The 18,547-nt window shown below is 41.5% G+C and overlaps 1 protein-coding gene across 8 annotated transcripts in view; it reads left to right on the forward strand.

Moving 5' to 3' along the window:
* Positions 1-18,547, forward strand: part of NFIA (nuclear factor I A) — a 368,084-nt gene that overhangs the window by 255,471 nt on the left and 94,066 nt on the right. For all 8 annotated transcript variants that reach the window (XM_027059035.2, XM_053214155.1, XM_027059034.2 and 5 more), the window contains 2 exons: positions 8,233-8,350; positions 15,082-15,209. In XM_027059035.2, coding sequence (XP_026914836.1) covers positions 8,233-8,350; positions 15,082-15,209 — 246 coding nt within the window. The remainder of the gene's footprint in view (positions 1-8,232; positions 8,351-15,081; positions 15,210-18,547) is intronic.

Raw genomic sequence — 18,547 nt, forward strand, 5'->3', positions numbered from 1 at the left:
TCCCTGTGCACTCTTGGTAAAGGGGCTTATGTTTAGAAGCCCTTCCCTGGTTATAGATCACGGTGGTAGAAAGGTGTCTTAGGCCATCACATCCGTCCCCTGTCAGGGAAGACTTAATCCCATGGCTGAGGCTATATCAGATACTAAACGGGTACCACATTTGACCTCAACCAAAAGCTAAGATGAGATGATACTCTAAAATGCAGAAAATCGATTTCAGTCCCAAAGGCAGAAGCCACTAATGCAGGAGCTCAGTCAGCATTGCCAACCCCACTGTGGATTGCTCTGCCCGACCAGTGTCAGGCCCTCCATCCTGGGAAGCCCTGGCTGATACTCCCACCTGGAAAGCCCTGGAAACGCAAAGAAGGAAGATGATGAGATAGAAGTTTCCCACTTAATTGATAGGTGATCTTTTTTTCTATATAAATCTTGTTGAATCTATCTCTCTAGTTACTGATGATGAAGGAAAGACAGAGTAGAAATGTTAAGTTTCACTTCTGTTTCTTTGGGCTGATATCTGGAGATATTTAAGGCTCACTGACCTAGCTGTGTGATCTTGAACATGTTACTTAACCTTATAGCTAATTTTCTCATTTGTAAATGAGAATAAACAAATACATGTTCTGTGGGGATACTGCAAGGCTGAAGTGAGATAATAATTCAGGTAAAAACACATAGCACATCAGCCTGGCACATGATAAACGATCAATAAATATTAGTTCTTAGCTGTTTTTTATTAATAAGCTCATATCATTTTCATTCAATTCAGCAAACATTTGTTGCATGTGTGATATATGAAGCATCTCATGCTGTGTGCTGAGGAGAATACAGAAATGAGTAGAAATAGTTCCCTCATTTATAAAGTAGATAACCTAAGTTTCTTGAAATCCAAGACTAAGCTTCCTTCATGGCAATAAAGTGACTGAATACACTAACTTCACAAACTGAATTCACAATCATCAAAGATAAACCATCTTCAAGATTCAGAGCGGGGAGGAAGAGGGTATCAGAGAATTGTTCTTGTTTTAATGGGAAGGAAACATTTTTTCCAAAATAAAAATTTCTCTGTTCACCTCCTCCTCCCCCTTCTGGCACCACAAACCCACATATTTCTTAACTTGTGTCCACAAATGTGGATGTGTGAAAACGGTGCTCTGTCTGCATCCGCAGATGCCGTTGACGGGGTTAAAACATTCTGCTCGCTTTTGGCACCTAATACTACATTTCATAAAAAGCCTTGCTTAAATCTCATAATAGCAGGGAAGCTCATTTCCACATAGAGGGAAATCCTTGTTTTGGTCCAGTGCCTTTCTTTTATGTTCCATTTTGGAAAACCATACTCCTAGCCTGCCTTGGTCAGACCTTTTAGAAAGGCAGGGTAGGAAAAGGAGATCAGCACGCGGTTTACAGACCAGAAATCTGCTTGGCAGAGGAGTTGCTGAAGACTGTGGCATAGAAGCTGCAGAGAACGTACCTTTATGATTGATTTCCATTCAAGTCAGACTGACTGCAGTGTGGTCATTTTTCTAACCCATAACTGCTCACACTGCGGCGGTCTGCTATCTGCAGGGTGTCTGAATTATAGCCGTGTATGTCCGTGTTACCTCTTACACAAATTACTTACACTGGTTTCTTTTTCCATGCAAATTCATCAGTTTTACAGCCCCTCATAGCCACAGTCAGGAAACTCTGGCCAATAGCACAAATTGATAAAATGAGTTAATTTTACTATACTTATGTGTTTTTTTTTTTCTTTCTAAAAGCCCTCTCTCATAGGCAGTGTTCAGGAAGCATATTACAGTAAAAGGAAGATAACAAAGGAGTTGAATTTTCTTGCCATAAATTACTTTCCAAGTTAATTCCCTTTAACGATGATTCCAGATTTGCTTGAGTGTGCATAGCATTGTGTATTTTACAACTGTGCCTTTGATAGAAAGAAGACCAAGCATTTTCCCATGTTCACTCCTTTTGTGCCAGTGACATGGACTGTCTTATGAGATCTTTGCCACTAGAATGCAAAACAACACTAAATTGTGCTGGGCCTCTAGAACTGTGTGCTTGTTGTTGGAATTTTTTTTACCCCCAAGCCTTAATAGACAAGTTCCCAAAGTCCCAGTGAGTACATAAGATTACACAATCTGGAGAGAAATACACCTCTTTTATTTTTTCCTACTTATTTAATACGTTGAAAATGGAGTACTATATCCTGGTAGTCTTTTTTGAGGGTTACCTATCAGCCATGCGTCCATATTCCTTAGTTGCCATGGAGTTTCGAGGAAGGGGCAGCTATGATCGTTCATCTCTAAAATGTAAACCCCACAAGGGCAGGGGGCCTTATATATCTTGTCCAATGATGGATCTCAAGCATCTGGAACAGCGCCTGACACATGAAAACTGCTCCATGAAATTTGTTGAATCCCCTAAGAGGCAGCATCTCAGAGACTATGGGCCGTTAGCAATAGGCTGGCCACACTAGTCACTCAGTTAATGCTCCCCACGGATTCCTGCTGAACAAGTTGTAAACTTAGTGTACAGTCATCCCCCAGGCAGAGTAGCTTGAAATTTTGGATAGAATTTTTTTTTTTCCATCACCCTCTCTCTTCCAACAACGCAAGCCCAAGCAGATTGTCTCTGGTGGATGGCAGAAGTTCAATAACCACAACCTTATCCAACTACTAATGTGTACAGAAGAGCAGGTCATTAAGAGGGTTGGCTACTAAAGTAACCCCTTTCTTCCAATAGCCCACATTACTATAATGATTCCTTAATAGCAAACCATTTATTAAAAAATGACACAAAGACTGCATTCTACTCGTGACAGGAAAGAAGGGGGTGGGGGGAGGAGGGACAGAGGGCTTAGAAATGACATCCGATGAGACGATTCCCAAAAGTTAATCTTTTGAGAAAAACTCCTCTATGAAACAAAATCCACAAAAACTTCAGGTGTGAGTCATTGCAGTGCTACTTAAGAAAGTCGAGGAACCAGTCCTCACGCTCCTGTGTAGATTTATGGATTTCTGAGTTTCGTTTTGCATCGTGTAAAGTTGGGGGGCGCAGAGGGCAAATGGAGAGGGTGACTGCTGATTCCCCTTAATTCAGGACATATTTATAGATCATCATCTGTTGTGTTGTATTGATTGTCGTACAAGACTCTGCAGAGCTGTTTACGAACATGGAAAAGGCTATTGGATCTGTAGGATTAAAGGTCCTCTGGTAGGACCCTCTGACTTCACGATCAGGGAACGTTACTTCACCTCTTTATGCTTCAGTTCTTTCCCAGGAGCGCTGTGAGTTTAAATGAGATGATGTGCTTAAAGGGCTCAGACCGGCATCTGGCCCGTAAACGATGCTTAATAAACATTAGGCTTTGTTATTGTGCTGGTTATGGCCATGGCAGTGCTGGTGAGTTTGCATTTCTAACATAATTATTATGAGAGTTGTGAGGTCCAAAAGTTTAAATGACTTCAGCTACACGGGTGGTTGTTGGCAAGGCTGAAACTCTAGACAGTCTCACCCAGGCCGAGACCAGCACTTTTTCTATGGCCTAGGGTGTCTGGTCCTCAAAATGCACTCAATCTGGCTGGGGAAAAAAATGTCATGTATGAGATCATTTAAGAATGATAGAGCCTAGGGTCGAGTACAAGTGGAACAAAATCAGGTTTCACACTATATGGAACAGACAGAAAGTGTTTTGGTTGGTCCAGTCCTTCCTTATCATCCCCACCCTTGATTGGCAGTGGCTACATAATCTCTGTGACATATCAGCAGGCTGTTAGTCTTTGGCTTCAGAAGCCCAGCATGACATCCTAGGCAGACATTGTTCAAGTCATTTAACCCTTGACAACTTTTAGTTCCCCAATTTGCAAAAAGGACTTATTCCTATTATTAGCTAAGAAGTGCATTGTGTTACATACATCTTATTGATATTTTATATTTGTTAGAATGGTATGATCCATATGCTTGTGTATGCCCTTTCACCGTGCACAACTGGACACTGATCTTTTGTACCTGTTTACCAAGGTGACAAACATCCATTGTGAAAATTCTATTTTCTTTCTTGGCAACATGGTTTAGGCCTCCATTCCCTCTTGCCACAACTCCTGCATCAACTTTCCAACGGATTTCCCCACCTTAGTCCCCTTTTGTGTATTCTGTATAATGTTTCTCAATTCAACAATGATCATTTCCCTACTCACAAACAGTCGTGGATCCCCCAGGTCACTAACTGTACTTCCTGCCTCCAAACTTACGCACATACTCTGTCATTTGCCTAGAAACTCTCTTCTCTGCCTCTTCAAATCCTGCCATCCTTGAAGGCTAAGTGTAAGTGTCCAACCCTTCTTGAAATCGAATCTTTTTTTGATCCCACGAGCCAATATGATCCATCATGCCTTTGAATTTTCCTAACACATCCTTTGCATTTCTCCTATGAGATTTATCACATTCAGCCTTGAATTTGATGTTCAAGTATTATTTCATCATTCCGCTCTGTTGTAAACCTTGTGAGACAGAGACACTGTATACCTTTGTATCATCTCAAGTTTAAGGCAAATATTGTAAATGAGTGGCAGGGTAGTATGATAGGAAATGCAATGGGTGTCGCAGTGAGACATTCTAGAATTTTAATCCTGGACCTCCCTCTTTCTTGCCTCTCTGTGATCCATGGCAAGCAAGTTAACCTCATTTCAGGGCTTAGTTTTTCTCTCGTAGAAAAGGTACTGTCCTCTAAAAAAGGTTGATTTGTGGATTGAGTGAGGTATAAGAAAAATGGTCCCTAGGTACTCAGGAAAGCCAGCTGAAAGCCCACCTCTCCTAGTTACCTCTCTAAGGCTCTTCCTATTCTCCAGTTGAGAGGCACTGAGAATACCCAACTCACTGCAGGGACACTTAATGGTAACCCCTACCCACGGGTCTGAGGCTTTCTCTTTAACTGTCACCGTACCACTGAATCTGATCGCATTCCAATCGGCTGACCTTCATGTGAGACATATGAACCCAGACACTCCCGGGGGATGTTTCCTTACCTGACTGTTCTGAAGAACGCAGAGTTTGGGTTGCTGCTTTATTAGGATGATGTAACCCAGGTTGTGAAACCCATTCTCATTTCAGAAATCAAATGATGTCATAAAACTTTTCAGGCGCTCATAGCCAGTTTGCCAGGCCCTGAAGTTGCACACCATAACTGCAGTAGACACTTCGAGAAGCATCATAACGCTGCCAGTCCACTTGATGCCGTTTGCTAGATCACACACACTGTGCTAAGTGCTTTAACAGGAAGTCAATATATGGGCAAGCGAAGGAACATTTCTGTGGGTTCGTTATTTTTCTTTTTTAGTCTCTCTGAGAGGTGTGCGCACTATATTTACACTGTATCTTCCATTCTTCGCCTATTCTGGCTCCCTTGACATTTTGAAAAGATAATCTAGGCAGAGGACCTTTTTCCAGAGTAGAATGTGGTAAATAGAATGTTAAGTGTAAGCGCCGCTGGGCAGAGGGCCCCAGACTTCTCTCAGTCCAGCCAGGCCTCTCACCCACATCTTGCTTTATCTTTCCTTCCGAGACTGGGAGTGAGGCTTGCGCACTGTGGCCGGTGCTCAGGCATGATGCACCTGCTGCATTCGGCGGATGCCTGAGTCCCATCCCAAGGCTTTGAAAGAAAAATCTAAATCCATACCCTCGACACTGATCAGCTGCATCTCTCTTCTTTAGTTAATGAGACGTGTGGCTCTTTAAGCTCCACGGAGGCACAAACATTAATAAGTACCTGTTATATGTCAGGCTGCTAAGAGAGGTGAGCGGTGATGTATTTGAGTAGTCTCCTCCCCACCCCCAGAGCTTATTTCATACATAAACTATTATGGAATAAAAGGGGAAACTATGCAGATAAATTTAGTATAAAGGCAAATTGGGGAATGGCTAGCAAAATTATTCATTGGAACTCTGTTTACACTTATTGTCAAGTCTAACCATTCGTCTTTGAACTAGAGGCCTTTCCTCCATTACAGCCTGTCATTAAGAGATATGTTTGAATTTCAGAAAAGTATATGTGAATTTTAGAGCTTTCTATTTCTTAGCAGTGACTGTTTTAATATAGTTGTGATTAAGGTCTAGCCATTGCTATTAACCCAACAACTCAGTGTTTATTCTTAGATATTATTGTATCCCTTCCCCCCTTTCCTTGATTACATAGTTCTCTTATGGTACTACATTTCACCCAGTTGCCCAAGTAGTAATCCTGGGAACTGTCCTATATTCCCCCTTTTCCGTTATTACTACACTGAAGAAGTTAACACATTTTCCTGATTCTAATTCCTAAATAACTTATACGAGGCTCCTCCTTCTCATCCCTTGAGTTTAGACCCATCCCCACCTTGTCGTTTTTAAATGACTCCGCTGGCCTCTATGGTTTTACTGATTATATTCTTCAACTGCCGCCCTGTCCCCCATGCCTACCCTCACCACAGGATGATGTTTCTAGGTTATAAAGGCAAGTCTGATGATGCATTCTCACATTCTGCTGGTTCTCCTTTAACTAGCAACCAGTTCCAGTTGACCAATGCTTACTGACTGCCTCGTGGTGTCAGGGATTATGTTAGATGCTGGCAATATAACCCCAATGGCCCCCAATTAGTAGAGTGTGATAAAGCGCTTTGATAGCCTATAAACTAGGGAATGTGCTGGACTCACATCCACTGTCCTTAAAGAACCCTACCAGGGCCTTCGTAAACTGACCTTAACCTTCCCCTCTTTTTTCCCATGTATTATAAACTTTATCACACCAAGTTATCAGAAAACCGGTATTCATTTTATGTTCTCTTACCTTTATAAATGCTGTTCCCCCTACCTAGCATGCCTCTATTCCTCTCAGTTGGGTGAGCCCCACTTATCCTTTTAACATCTTCCCAGGCATCGTGTTTTCTGAGGCCCTTTTTGCCCCTGGAACTTCTTATTCCCCAGCTGGGTTGGATACCCACTTCTGTGTGGCCATATAAATTTAGGAATAACTCGAGCAAAGGACTTATCACACTGTATTGAAATTAACACGCCAGCCTTCCCTCTAGAGTTGTTTCAGGGTGGGGATATGTCTTTCATCTAAGTGCCTTCCTTACCCTGCACCATTCTTGGCAATGAAAGTCCTTGGTTCATGATATTTCTAATTATCCCTTCTTCTTATGGATATTAGCCTCTGTTTAATTTATTTATATATCCACTTACCTGGGCTTAACTCTCAAACCAATGTCTTAGTACAGTAATACATGAATCTGTGTCTCCCACTTTTGCATAATCTTTCAAAAGAAGAGAATATTTGTACTAATATAGTTGTACCACTAGCTGTGCACAGAGTTGTTTTAGAAGATTGATAGATGTTATTTATTCATTCAAAAATACTTATTTAAGCTGCTACTGTAAACAAGGTGGTCTGGAGGCTCCAGACCATAAAAAATACAGAGAATCACATCTCACCTAAGGATCAGCTCTGAAAATCACATATAGTCAAAATTATCCTTACCAATCCCTTAAATCAGACCTCAGCAACTTCTACATAAATATTTTCTGGTTTGTGAGCCATATGGTGTCTGTTGTGGCTGCTTGTCTCTGCTATCATAGTGCAGAAACAGAGACAATATGTAAATAAATGGGTGTGACCATCTTCCAGTAAAATTTTATTAAGAACTGCAGCCCAGGAACCATGGTTAGAGGACACTGCCTCCAGGGAGAAGGTGGGACAACTAAAGTAATGGCATATGTAGGTGCCATGGCAATTCAGAGTAAGGAGAAATCACACATTTTTCATCACAGGAAATTGACAATGGGAAACCCAGAAAGTTGAGTTTGTGGTTCTGGACTAATTCCAAAATGCTGATGAGTGAAAGCTATCAAGATCAGCCAAAATTAGGAAAGTCCAGAGAATGTTCTTGCTGGTCATCCAAGAAAAGTTTCAAAGCAAAACATGGAGGCGTTTTTATTAAAAGCATCCAGGAATGTTGCAGTCTTGGTGACAGTTTGCCATTATTACAAAAAGAGAAAAGATAAAAGGTAAAATATAAAACAGAGTTCTTCTGTTATAGGTGATTTTTGTTGTCAACAATATTTAGAGGTCAGAGTTCATTACTGATGATTTTGGATAAGCTTATCAAAGAAATTCAGAAATAAAATGTGTTAAATGCAAAAATGATATGTGTCCTCATTGATCATTTATTCACAGAACATAACTTTTTTTTTTTTTCCTAGCACCAATAGCTGCAGGAACTGGCCCAAATTTTTCTCTCTCAGATTTGGAAAGTTCTTCATACTACAGCATGAGTCCAGGAGCGATGAGGAGGTCTTTACCCAGCACGTCCTCTACCAGGTAATTTGATTGGTGGCTCTCCCTAGTTACACACCTTGATTTTGAGCCTAGAGGCACTTGCAATGTGTGTTTGCTGGTAGAAGATACTAGAGAAGTGTGTTCAGCCCCATCAGACTTTCAGTCTCGTTGGGAAGAGAAAGCAAATGCACATACAGCAGAAACAAACAAACAAACAAACATCTATCTATACACACACACACACACACACACACACACACACACACACAGTGTGGCATAGGCTAAAAATAGTTAAGGCTTTATTCAAAAAGACAGACTTGAGTTCAGTGATAAATGTTGGTTAGGGTTGGCAAGATGGGAAGGAAAAGGAATGGGGTCTGGGTGGGGTAAAGACATGAGCAAAGCATAGAGAAAGATGCATGATGAACACAGCATGTTCTCAGGAGATTAAGCACAGCTCTTGACCAGGGGAAAGGGCACCTGTTTTGGCTTGTTTGACAAAATGTTGACACTGGTGACACCAGTTCCAGTCCCCATGCCCACAGCAGATATTACATCTCAGTCCCTTCCCTTTTCCCCCAAAGGCCTCAAAATCCAGGCTACTGGAGTTGCCTGTGACATTGCTATCTAGGTGTGAGGTTGTAAAAATGAATGCAGTCCTATGGCACAGGGAGGGGTGGGGGTGCTGGATTATAAATTCTGTTGCACCAGAGGACCTTTAAAAAAGTAAAACTGGAAGAGCACAACCAGATAATGATTCCAGGGTTCTTGATCCCCTCGAGGTCACAAAGCCCAAATCAAAACGAAGCATTTTGCAAGACCCTGTTGTCTCTGGATAACCGGTACCAGAAGGAAAGGGATTAGGCATTAAACCCACAGTATTCTTTTACAAATTGGCTTTAGCACTGGACTGTGACAACAAAGAAAAGAATGGTGTAGAATGATCTTTAATGTTTGTGTACTTTGCAGAAAAAAAAATGTTTCACAAAGGTATATTCTTCTTTAAAGCAAGCCCCAGAATTTTATAATTTAAGACAATGGCCAAATTATAGAAATTTTCCTTGGTAGAGATTCCTTCTTACCTTGACTTTATATATTTTAACCAGCATTACTTTAAGAAAGAAAGAAAGAAAGAAAGAAAGAAAGAAAGAAAGAAAGAAAGAAAGAAAGAAAGAAGGAAAGAAAGGGAAAAAAGAAAAAGAATCAGCTTAGTCGTTACTAATACCTCGAAGACAGCTAAAGAAACAGTTATTCCCTAAATACAACCACCAAATCCTCCCCTCATCTTTCATGTCGTTTAAATGTTCCCCTTAGTTCACTGTAGTATCAGATCCTCAGGGGGGGAAAAAAGTTTGAAATCCAAAGTACATTTATAATGAAAGAATGAGATTGTGAACGCATTCGGGTGTTAATACATTTTGAGGATTTTGAATGTTTGCTGATGGAAGGGACATTGTGTGTAACGGCACTCAGTCAACATGAAAAAGCTTTGCAAATACTTGTGGCAGTGATTAATTTAAAAGTTGATGGGCTGTTTGTTTTTCATATGTGTGCTACGCATGTACCATGGACGTCCCAAACAGTGCTTCTCACCCCCATCCTTTGGACTTCTCCAGCTGTTTGATTGCCTTTTGTTGTGATTCTCTGAGTGGAAACCTGTTTTTTAATGTCATTTAAAAGGCTACTGTCATTCTCATATTCTGCAAATAACTAACCCTGATAAGGAGCTAATTATAAACAGCAGCAGTAGTTAATAACTTGGTAATATGTTTGTTTTACTCTCATTAGGCTCTCCTAGGATAATTTTTTTAAAAAAAAATTATTCTCTAAATATATAGACTCAGCAGAATTATCTGTGTACAGGTTAGAAAATGTGCCCAGAAGAATACCCCAGATTTACATATAGAAAAGTTCATCCACCAATCAATATTTGTTCATGCTGTGCCAATATTAATTGGTCACTTGCTCTGTAGCAGACATGATATTAGATGCTTTACATACCTGATATGATTTAATATTCACAATACTTTTACAATATAGACAGTGTTGCCATTTAACACTGACTGGATCAACCCACAACCCAGAGAAGTTAAGTAACTTGCCCAAGGTCACATATCTAGTAAATGGCAGAGTCTATATTCAAATTCAGGTGTGCTGGAACTTTAAAAACACGGTATTCTAGGGCCGCCTGTGTGGCTCAGTCAGTTGAGCACCTAACTGTTGATTTTGGCTCGGGTCATGATCCCAGGGTCATGGGATCCCATATTGGCCTCTGCAGTGAGCTTGGAACCTTAAAGTTTCTCTCTTTCTCTCCCGTCTGCCCATCTCCCTCACTTGTGCGTGCTCTCTCTCTCTCTCTGTCCCTCTCTCTCTCTCAAAATAATTAATTAATTAAAAACATGATATTTTCCCATTGGATCCCCTGAGGAATGGGGCTCACTCTTTCAGTAAGGAACGATAGAACATAAATCCCCCCAAAAAGGAATATCTACTATCCCTATTTTTCCTGGATACTTAGTGTTTGCTACCTTGAATTATTATTACCATCTTTTGAGATCTGTACAGGTCCTGCCTCCCCATCCAGACTGTTAAATCCCATAGAGGACGGTGTGTAATTCGGCAACATTTACTTATTTTTTTATTTAAAAAAATATTGTGTTTATTTGTTTTTGACAGAGGGAGAGACAGAGCATGAGTGGGGAGGGGCAGAAAGAGAGGGAGACACAGAATCTGAAACAGGCTCCAGGTTCTGAGCTGTCAGCACAGAGCCCAACGCGGGGCTGGAACTCACAAACCGCGAGATCATGACCTGAGCCGAAGTCGGACTCTCAACCGACTGAGCCACCCAAGCACCCCAATTAGGCAACATTTATTAAGTAACAAGGGTATTGTCCTAGGCACTGTGGATATAAAGTCAAGTAATAGGAGCTTCCGTATCTAATGGTAGAGACTGACAAATAAATGAAAAATTTCAGTTCAGGGTACCAGGAACGTGCAGGAAGGAGGCATTTTGCAGTTTTGTGGGTACAAGGTAAGGTTTCTATGCTTTGCATATAGTAGGAATTAAACAAACATTTGGAATGAAGGTAATAGTTTTACCTTAATTTCTAGGTGGATTTTCTAGGAACACAACAAATTACACACACAGAAAGAGATGGTGCATCACTCCTCAAAAGAGTACTTCTCTTCCCTCTTATGTAGAGATCTTACTGGTACTTTCTTATTTTCCTCAAATGTTTCTGGGAGAATAGAATCAGTGTATTCAAAAGTCAAGAGCAAGAAACCAGAATCAATGACTGATGCATTTCTACATTAAAACAAATAATAAAGGAGATTGATAGGCATTAACTGTAGCTCTGTACCTCTTCATGGTAAACATCTCCAAAATCATAGAAGGGGTTGTGTAAAAATTGGGATAAAATATACTTTTTTCTCCCAAAGAACTTCATCAAGATAAACTAACTGTCAAGGTTGTGAAGTCAGTAAACTTTGTCTTCGAAGCCTTCCACTTGTCCATCTTGGCACTGCTGACTTTCTTCACTCCTGGATCTTTTTCTCTCCTCCACTCTGTTCCTCTGCCCTGCAGACATTTGTCCTGTATCATACCTCTGAAAAGTCCTTGCTTTCACGCTAAGGTGAGAGCTAATAAGTCCAGACTTCCACCTTTAGGATTTAATACCTGCACAGGGAATTTGCTTTTTATTAAAGGACATCAAGGAAATCAAAAGCTTTAGAAACTCAGAAAAATATTAATAACGGAAGAATGATGGGCAGTGAGTGGAGTTGGCCTTTTGCGTTAGATCTCATTGAATCATGACACTTGGCAAATGCTTGTCACAAGTACTCATGTGGGTGTTTCTAAGTCAACGGCCCAATTCAGCAGTTTTTTGAACATCTGCTATTGGCCAAACACAGGCAGTAGACATTTAAAAAAAGAAGAAAAGAAAGAAGGCCCTTTCCCTGCAGATCTCACAGTCACATCAGAACATAAAGGTCTTGCCTTTTATTAACCAGGAAACATCAGGGAAATATGTATTTTGTTTTTTAACTTCTATTCTACCAGCTTCCAGAATGGTTTCAAGTGGCTTTCAGGTTTTAAATACAGCACAAGTACTGTTAAATATAGAAAGAGAGGCCAGAGACCATATGAAAAGATTGGAGAGATTGTTAGATCAGAAACCTCAACCAAGAGTTTAATCCTGAGATTCCTGGTTGCCAAGGCAAGAAGGGAAAGCACTATGTTATATAATGTGCATTTCTGATAAAAGGAAACAATAGAAATTAATTCAAAGTGTCCATATTTTTTTTCTGGCTTATGTATTTGGAATAATTTTTTTTTAATGTGCACTTCCTTCTATCAAAAATGTCTAGGGGCACCTGAGTGGCTCAGTTGGTTAAGCATCTGACTTCAGCTCAGGTCATGATCTCCTGGTTTATGAGTTCAAGCCCCGCATCGGGCTCTGTGCTGACAGCTCAGAGCCTAGAGCCTGCTTCAGATTCTGTGCCTCCCTCTCTTTCTGCCCCTCCCCCACTCATATTTTCTCTCTCTGTCTCTCTCTCTCTCTCTCTGTCTCTCTCTCCCTCTCAAAAAATAAACATTAAAAATATTTTTAAAAATTTTTTCTCTTAGATGTAGTTTCACATAAAATATAGGAAAGTTGTTCCAGTGGCTATTTTTCATTGAACTTCAAGGAAAGCCCAGCAAAGGACATAAAATGAGTTACGAAAGGTTTTTCCTTTGGGTACTAAGCTAGCATGCTACAGATGTGTTGCCTTCCTGTGATTTGGCTTTAATGAGAACAGAACTTAAAGGCAAAGAATACTGGAATACCAACTTTAATCGTTAGAATTTCTTGCCTTAAATTGGGTCCTCCACATTTTTTTATTCAGATTGCTGCAATAGCCTCTTAAACACCTCCCTGCCTGTAGGTTCTGTCTCCTTTTTCCTTTGCTTTTCCAAAGCCATCATCTGCAAAATGACCAGAGTGACCTTTCTGAAATCGACTCTAATGTCACTCCCTGTTGAGACTCTTTCAGGGAGTCTCCATTGCTTGTAGGACAAAATCCAGATACGTAATTTCTTCTGTAACCTCCACCCCACTTCTTTCACGATGGCCCTCCCCCGACTTCAGCCAGGCCAAACACCTGGCAGTTCTCTGTGTGTGTCACGCCTTCCTCATGATGTGGCTTCTGCCTGATACACACCTCCCTCCTGGGGGTGACGTTCAGAATGTCCGATAACCTGTGTGACGTGAGCATACCGATTAGAACAGTGGTCGCTCTGCCACAATGCTCACGCTAAGTCCTGGAATGCCCCAGATGCACCAGAGACATTAGCCCTTTAGTTTTTGGATCATGAGGGTGTCCTGGGGCAAATATCGGGGTGGCAAGGGTGGGGAGACTTACAGGGCTTGAGACAGTGGCGCTTTGCCAATTGATATAGAAGTATTTCAATATTTTGAAATAATAATGGCTGCCTGAGTGGTGCATGAGCTGAAAAGCAGCCTCTCTGTGCCCTTTCCTTCCTTAAACCCTGTCTCCTTGACACTCAGTCTTACAGCTCAGGAACTATCTCCTTCAGGAAGCTTTTCCCAACCTTCCAGGCATATCATTGTTTGCTTCTTTCATCGATGAACCCACTGTGTCATACATGCAGTTGCACGATAGTACCTGTATTTCTCTTTTGCACAATTTTATTTACGTCTGTGAGACAGGGGCCATGTCTGATGCATCTCTATATCCCAGCATTTAGCACAGCCCCTAGTACATAGAAGGGACACAGCATGTGTTTGATAAATGAAAACATATTAAAAATTCTCTACCCTGACACATGAGGAAGAGGTTTCCCAGTGGGGACTCCCACTAGGTATGAAATCTATTCATTCTGCTAGTATGTTAGTGACATAATCAATTAAGACAATTAGAACATATTAGCAACATGGCATTTCACTGTCTTTTTACTCCTGAAGCCTCAACTTGGGAGAAAAATTCAGTCCTTCAACTGAAAGAAATGAGATACATTCTGGAAATTTCCCAACCATGCCTTTACAAAAATAACAAATCCAGAACTTCATTTTGGGAACCTCTGTAGAGGCACAAAAAGAGGAAGGGCATAAAAAGGATAGGGCTGCTCTTTTTTCCATGTCCCCGATTCTCAGAGGGAAATGCACTCCTTGCCCCTATTTTTTTTTTTTTTAATCTGTCTTGTTCACTGTATTATCTCTAGCATCTACATCAGAATCTGGACTGTTGTAGCTGCACAGCAAATATTTTTTGAATGAACAGATCCAAGTGGAAGATGAGAAAACACAGGGAAAAAAAAAAACCAAAAGCAATCCAAGCTTTTCTCAAAGAGCTGTCAACCCTGATTTTTACCCTTTCTGGGGTGCCAGAGTTCTAGGGACATTGCTGATGGTTAGGGGCCAGCTGCTGCCTGAGGAGACACGAAATGTGGTCTTCCTACGGACACTTCCCTGTGGAGACAAGAGCAGGAGCCAGCCACCAGTTCCTCAAAGGAGAAGGGAACAGGATGTGGCAGTGGCAGCATCTTGAGGGACAATAAAAATCAAACCCAGACACTTGGAACAACACAGACCCACGACTTTGTTCCACCTCCAGTGACTCACTAACCTGAACCTGAGCCTAGAGAGAGTCCTAGAACTCCACCGAGTTGCCCAATTGCTTCCTCCTTTGGCTTTCTTTCAGCCAGAGATGCAGTGTCCAAGAGAGGTGGTTTGGAAGGCTTTTAAACATGTACCCGTTTATTATTTCAGCTCCACAAAGCGCCTCAAGTCCGTGGAGGATGAAATGGACAGTCCTGGTGAAGAGCCATTTTACACAGGCCAAGGGCGCTCCCCGGGAAGCGGCAGTCAGTCAAGCGGATGGCATGAAGTGGAGCCAGGTAAGCGGGGCGGGCGCGCTCAGGCCTACAATGCACATGGCGGCCATGCCGCATACAGTGAAGGAAGCAGGCTCGAAGCAGTCGACGTGCTGAATGCGAACACTTGTTTGTCTCTGGCTGCTACTTTCTTGAAAGGGCGGCCGTGCCAAGCAGCAATTCAACTGAATTGAAAGGCTGGAAGAACAGTGTGTGGTTTTTGACACTTCCATATTTTTACCTGCACTACAATCCCATATGCATTTGCCTTTGCTTTTGTCTTTATGCCAAGAGCCTTTGGGGATTGGCTTTTGGGATTGTCTTGGAACAATCTTAAATAAAAACCTGTCAACTTTTTCAACTGGACTAGGAGACTGGGCTCCCTGTGCCACAGTTTATACTTAGATTTGTGTAAAAGGAGGAGATGTTTAAATATTTTTTTCCTAATTTTGGCTATCATCATGATTGTTTTTCTATTTAAATGGAACAACTATCTTTATGTCCATCTCTAGTGAAATAAGCAAATGATGACTGCTATTCTGACCTCCTGGGATAGTCTAGTCTTGGCTCTGGAGTCTTGAGAGGAATAGTTTGGATAGCAGGAACCTTTTGAAACCTTAATCAATGTCTAACCTCCACATGAACAAGGGAGAATCTTCTCCAGTGCCTTCCTCAATCTGCAAAGTCAAATGGATCAAGAGGTTAGAGTGTGGGCTTTGGAATAGACAGAATGTAATCCTGGCTCTAGCTCCTGCTGGCTGTGGGATTCTGGGCAAACGACCTAACCTCTCTGAGCATAAATGTTCCCATTTCTTTATTTTGTCAATAATAATAGTGGTTTCAGTGCTCTTGAGAATTAAATAAGGTAACATGTATGACCCATCTAAGAATTATACATAGCACAGAGTAAGTTTAAAACAAAATGCTTTCTGATCGTTCTCCCCCACCTATGCCTCAGAGTGATTCCTTGCAAGAGCAGACAGGCACCAAAGAGATTTCTGAGCCCACCCTTTGGTCTTCAGATCTTAACTTCTGTCTCTCCTCCCTGACATGTTAAAAAGCAGTCCTCAGAGGCAATAGCATGAGGGAGATTTGGGGGTTGATGGAACTTCCCTGTATCCTGATTGTGGTGGTGGGTTCAGTAATCCATCTATACGCGTGTTTATGTTCACAGAAACGTACACCTTCCATCCCCCACCCCTGCAGTTTTATTGTATGATAATCGAAAATAGAACAAGACCGAACAAGACCTCGGGCCCCATTGGACGAGTCCTTTATCTCACTCCCCTTACTAAACGGCAGAAATTTCACTTGGCCTTGCTTCTACCTAGCAGGCTCACTCACTTATTCAGCCATCCTCATAGGGAGCTTTCTGTGGATGAGACACCGCCTGGTTCTGGGAACTCCAGGATGAATGGGAAGGCTGTGGCTTTTGCTTTCAAGGAATTCATGGTTGGGGGTCGGAAACCTGCTTAAGGAGATCATTACATGGTCATATGGCAAGTAAGGAGATGGGGACATTAGTCTCCTTTTTCTCATTGTTTCTAATTATTACCAACACAGCACTCAGGGTGTGGTGGACCGTCTGTCAAGGTGCAGTTTCGTGCCACACTTAGCCCATGCCAGTTCACTGAAAGTGGCTAAGAAATAAGCCCAGGCTGGGCACTGGGGTATCTCAGTCTGTTGAGCATCTGACTCTTGATTTTGGCTTAGGTCATGATCCTGGGGATGTGGGATTGAGCCCCACGTTGGGCTCTGCCCCAAGCACGGAGCCTGCTTAAGATTCTTCCTCCCTCTGCCCCTCTCCCTGGCTCACACATGCTCTCTCTCTCAAAAAAAAAAAAAAAAAGAAAAAAAAAACCCAGGCCTAAATGAAAATGCTGACTGCTGACTGCTCATTGCCACTAATGGCATCATCAGCAAGACCTCAGGATAGTGCCAATGAAAAGTTTATGTGCTATTAAAAAATTAAAAGATGTACAACTTCTTTGAACCCTTTTTAAAAGGCTAATTAGAGTCCTATCCAGTTCACCTGCTTCAGTGAAAATCAGAATCAAAATAGATAGGTTTGGTACATTGTGTTCGAGTGTTGTACTAATGCAGTTTTATACATATTGAATCTGCTTTGCTGTGTTGATATACATGAAGCTCCCCCACCATGAGACTGTTCTCTGGGTCCTTAAGTAGATTTTTGGGGAGCCTATTGGGGGCAGAGAGGGTAGGTTAAATATAGGGTACTTTGACCTAGTGACTCTCGTTTTCAGAGTAATTCTATTCCTGTTTGGACCTTATGATTTAAATGATCATAAATTTTAACATCTGAATGCCTGTATCCTTCACAGTTATTAAATAATGGAAGTTTAACGGCCGGATTATTTTGGGGTAATGATACTATATATGTAGCATAATAGAGAAATCCCCCACAATTATACTATATTCTTGGATTGGTGCTCCATTCTCTATCCCTGTTTCATTACAGAAAAATGCAGTTTCATGGTATATGTGTTGGGAGTGGGGCAGGGGGGGAGGACAGTGGATACTTTTATATGTGGCCATATTCAGCATAGAAAGTCATAATTGAAACAGGGCCTGAGGGGACATTAAAACTCAACCAAAGGATGTTGTACATGTTCGTGGTAACTTTGGTGTCATTAACTCACACCAGCCATTTTAAATGGATAATTTATGCTGCCAGATGGTCCTTTTTGGGGATTTTCCATCTAGCCCAATCCCCTTTTTGGCACAGAGAACACCCTTATGTTGTTCCCACACTGATCCGGGCCTGCATAGCTTTTCCCCAGGGGTACAGTTCATTGAGTAGGAGGCTTTTAGTGGTTCACTCATGTAAATTACCTTCAGAACATGTTGGGAGTTTTGTATATCTGAATGCACCGGCAGAATCTTGGTTACCTACATTGGAGATAATTCTCTAAAACAAATACTAAAAGATACTTTCTTTTTGCCTCAGAGGTGACACAGGAAGCAAGGCCTGTCCTTACTCCTCACTCAGAGAGCTTTGCATCTGTTTACCTGCCCTCAAATGCTTTTTTAGAACTCCCAGCCAAAAGAGGGCCGAAGGTTGCCAGAGGAGACAAATTTCCTTGAGCAACAGGAAGGCTTTGGAAAGTAAAACAAACCAGACATGCAGTAAATTACATGGGCTCTTTCAAATGTCTTTTGTAGTATCCTGTTCCCCATTAGTTTATCTCAGCACTTTTAGCGCACAGCTCTTATTATCTGGGAAGAAGGGCATAGGAGATGAAAGATGATGTTAGTTTAAGAACATCAGACAACCTCAAGCTGACTTTTGCTTCTCTTACAATGCTACATTTGTTCCCTCCACTTAGTTTCATTTCCCAGTT

The sequence above is a fragment of the Acinonyx jubatus genome, chromosome C1 (genome assembly GCF_027475565.1).
Source record: "Acinonyx jubatus isolate Ajub_Pintada_27869175 chromosome C1, VMU_Ajub_asm_v1.0, whole genome shotgun sequence".
NCBI lineage: Eukaryota > Metazoa > Chordata > Mammalia > Carnivora > Felidae > Acinonyx > Acinonyx jubatus.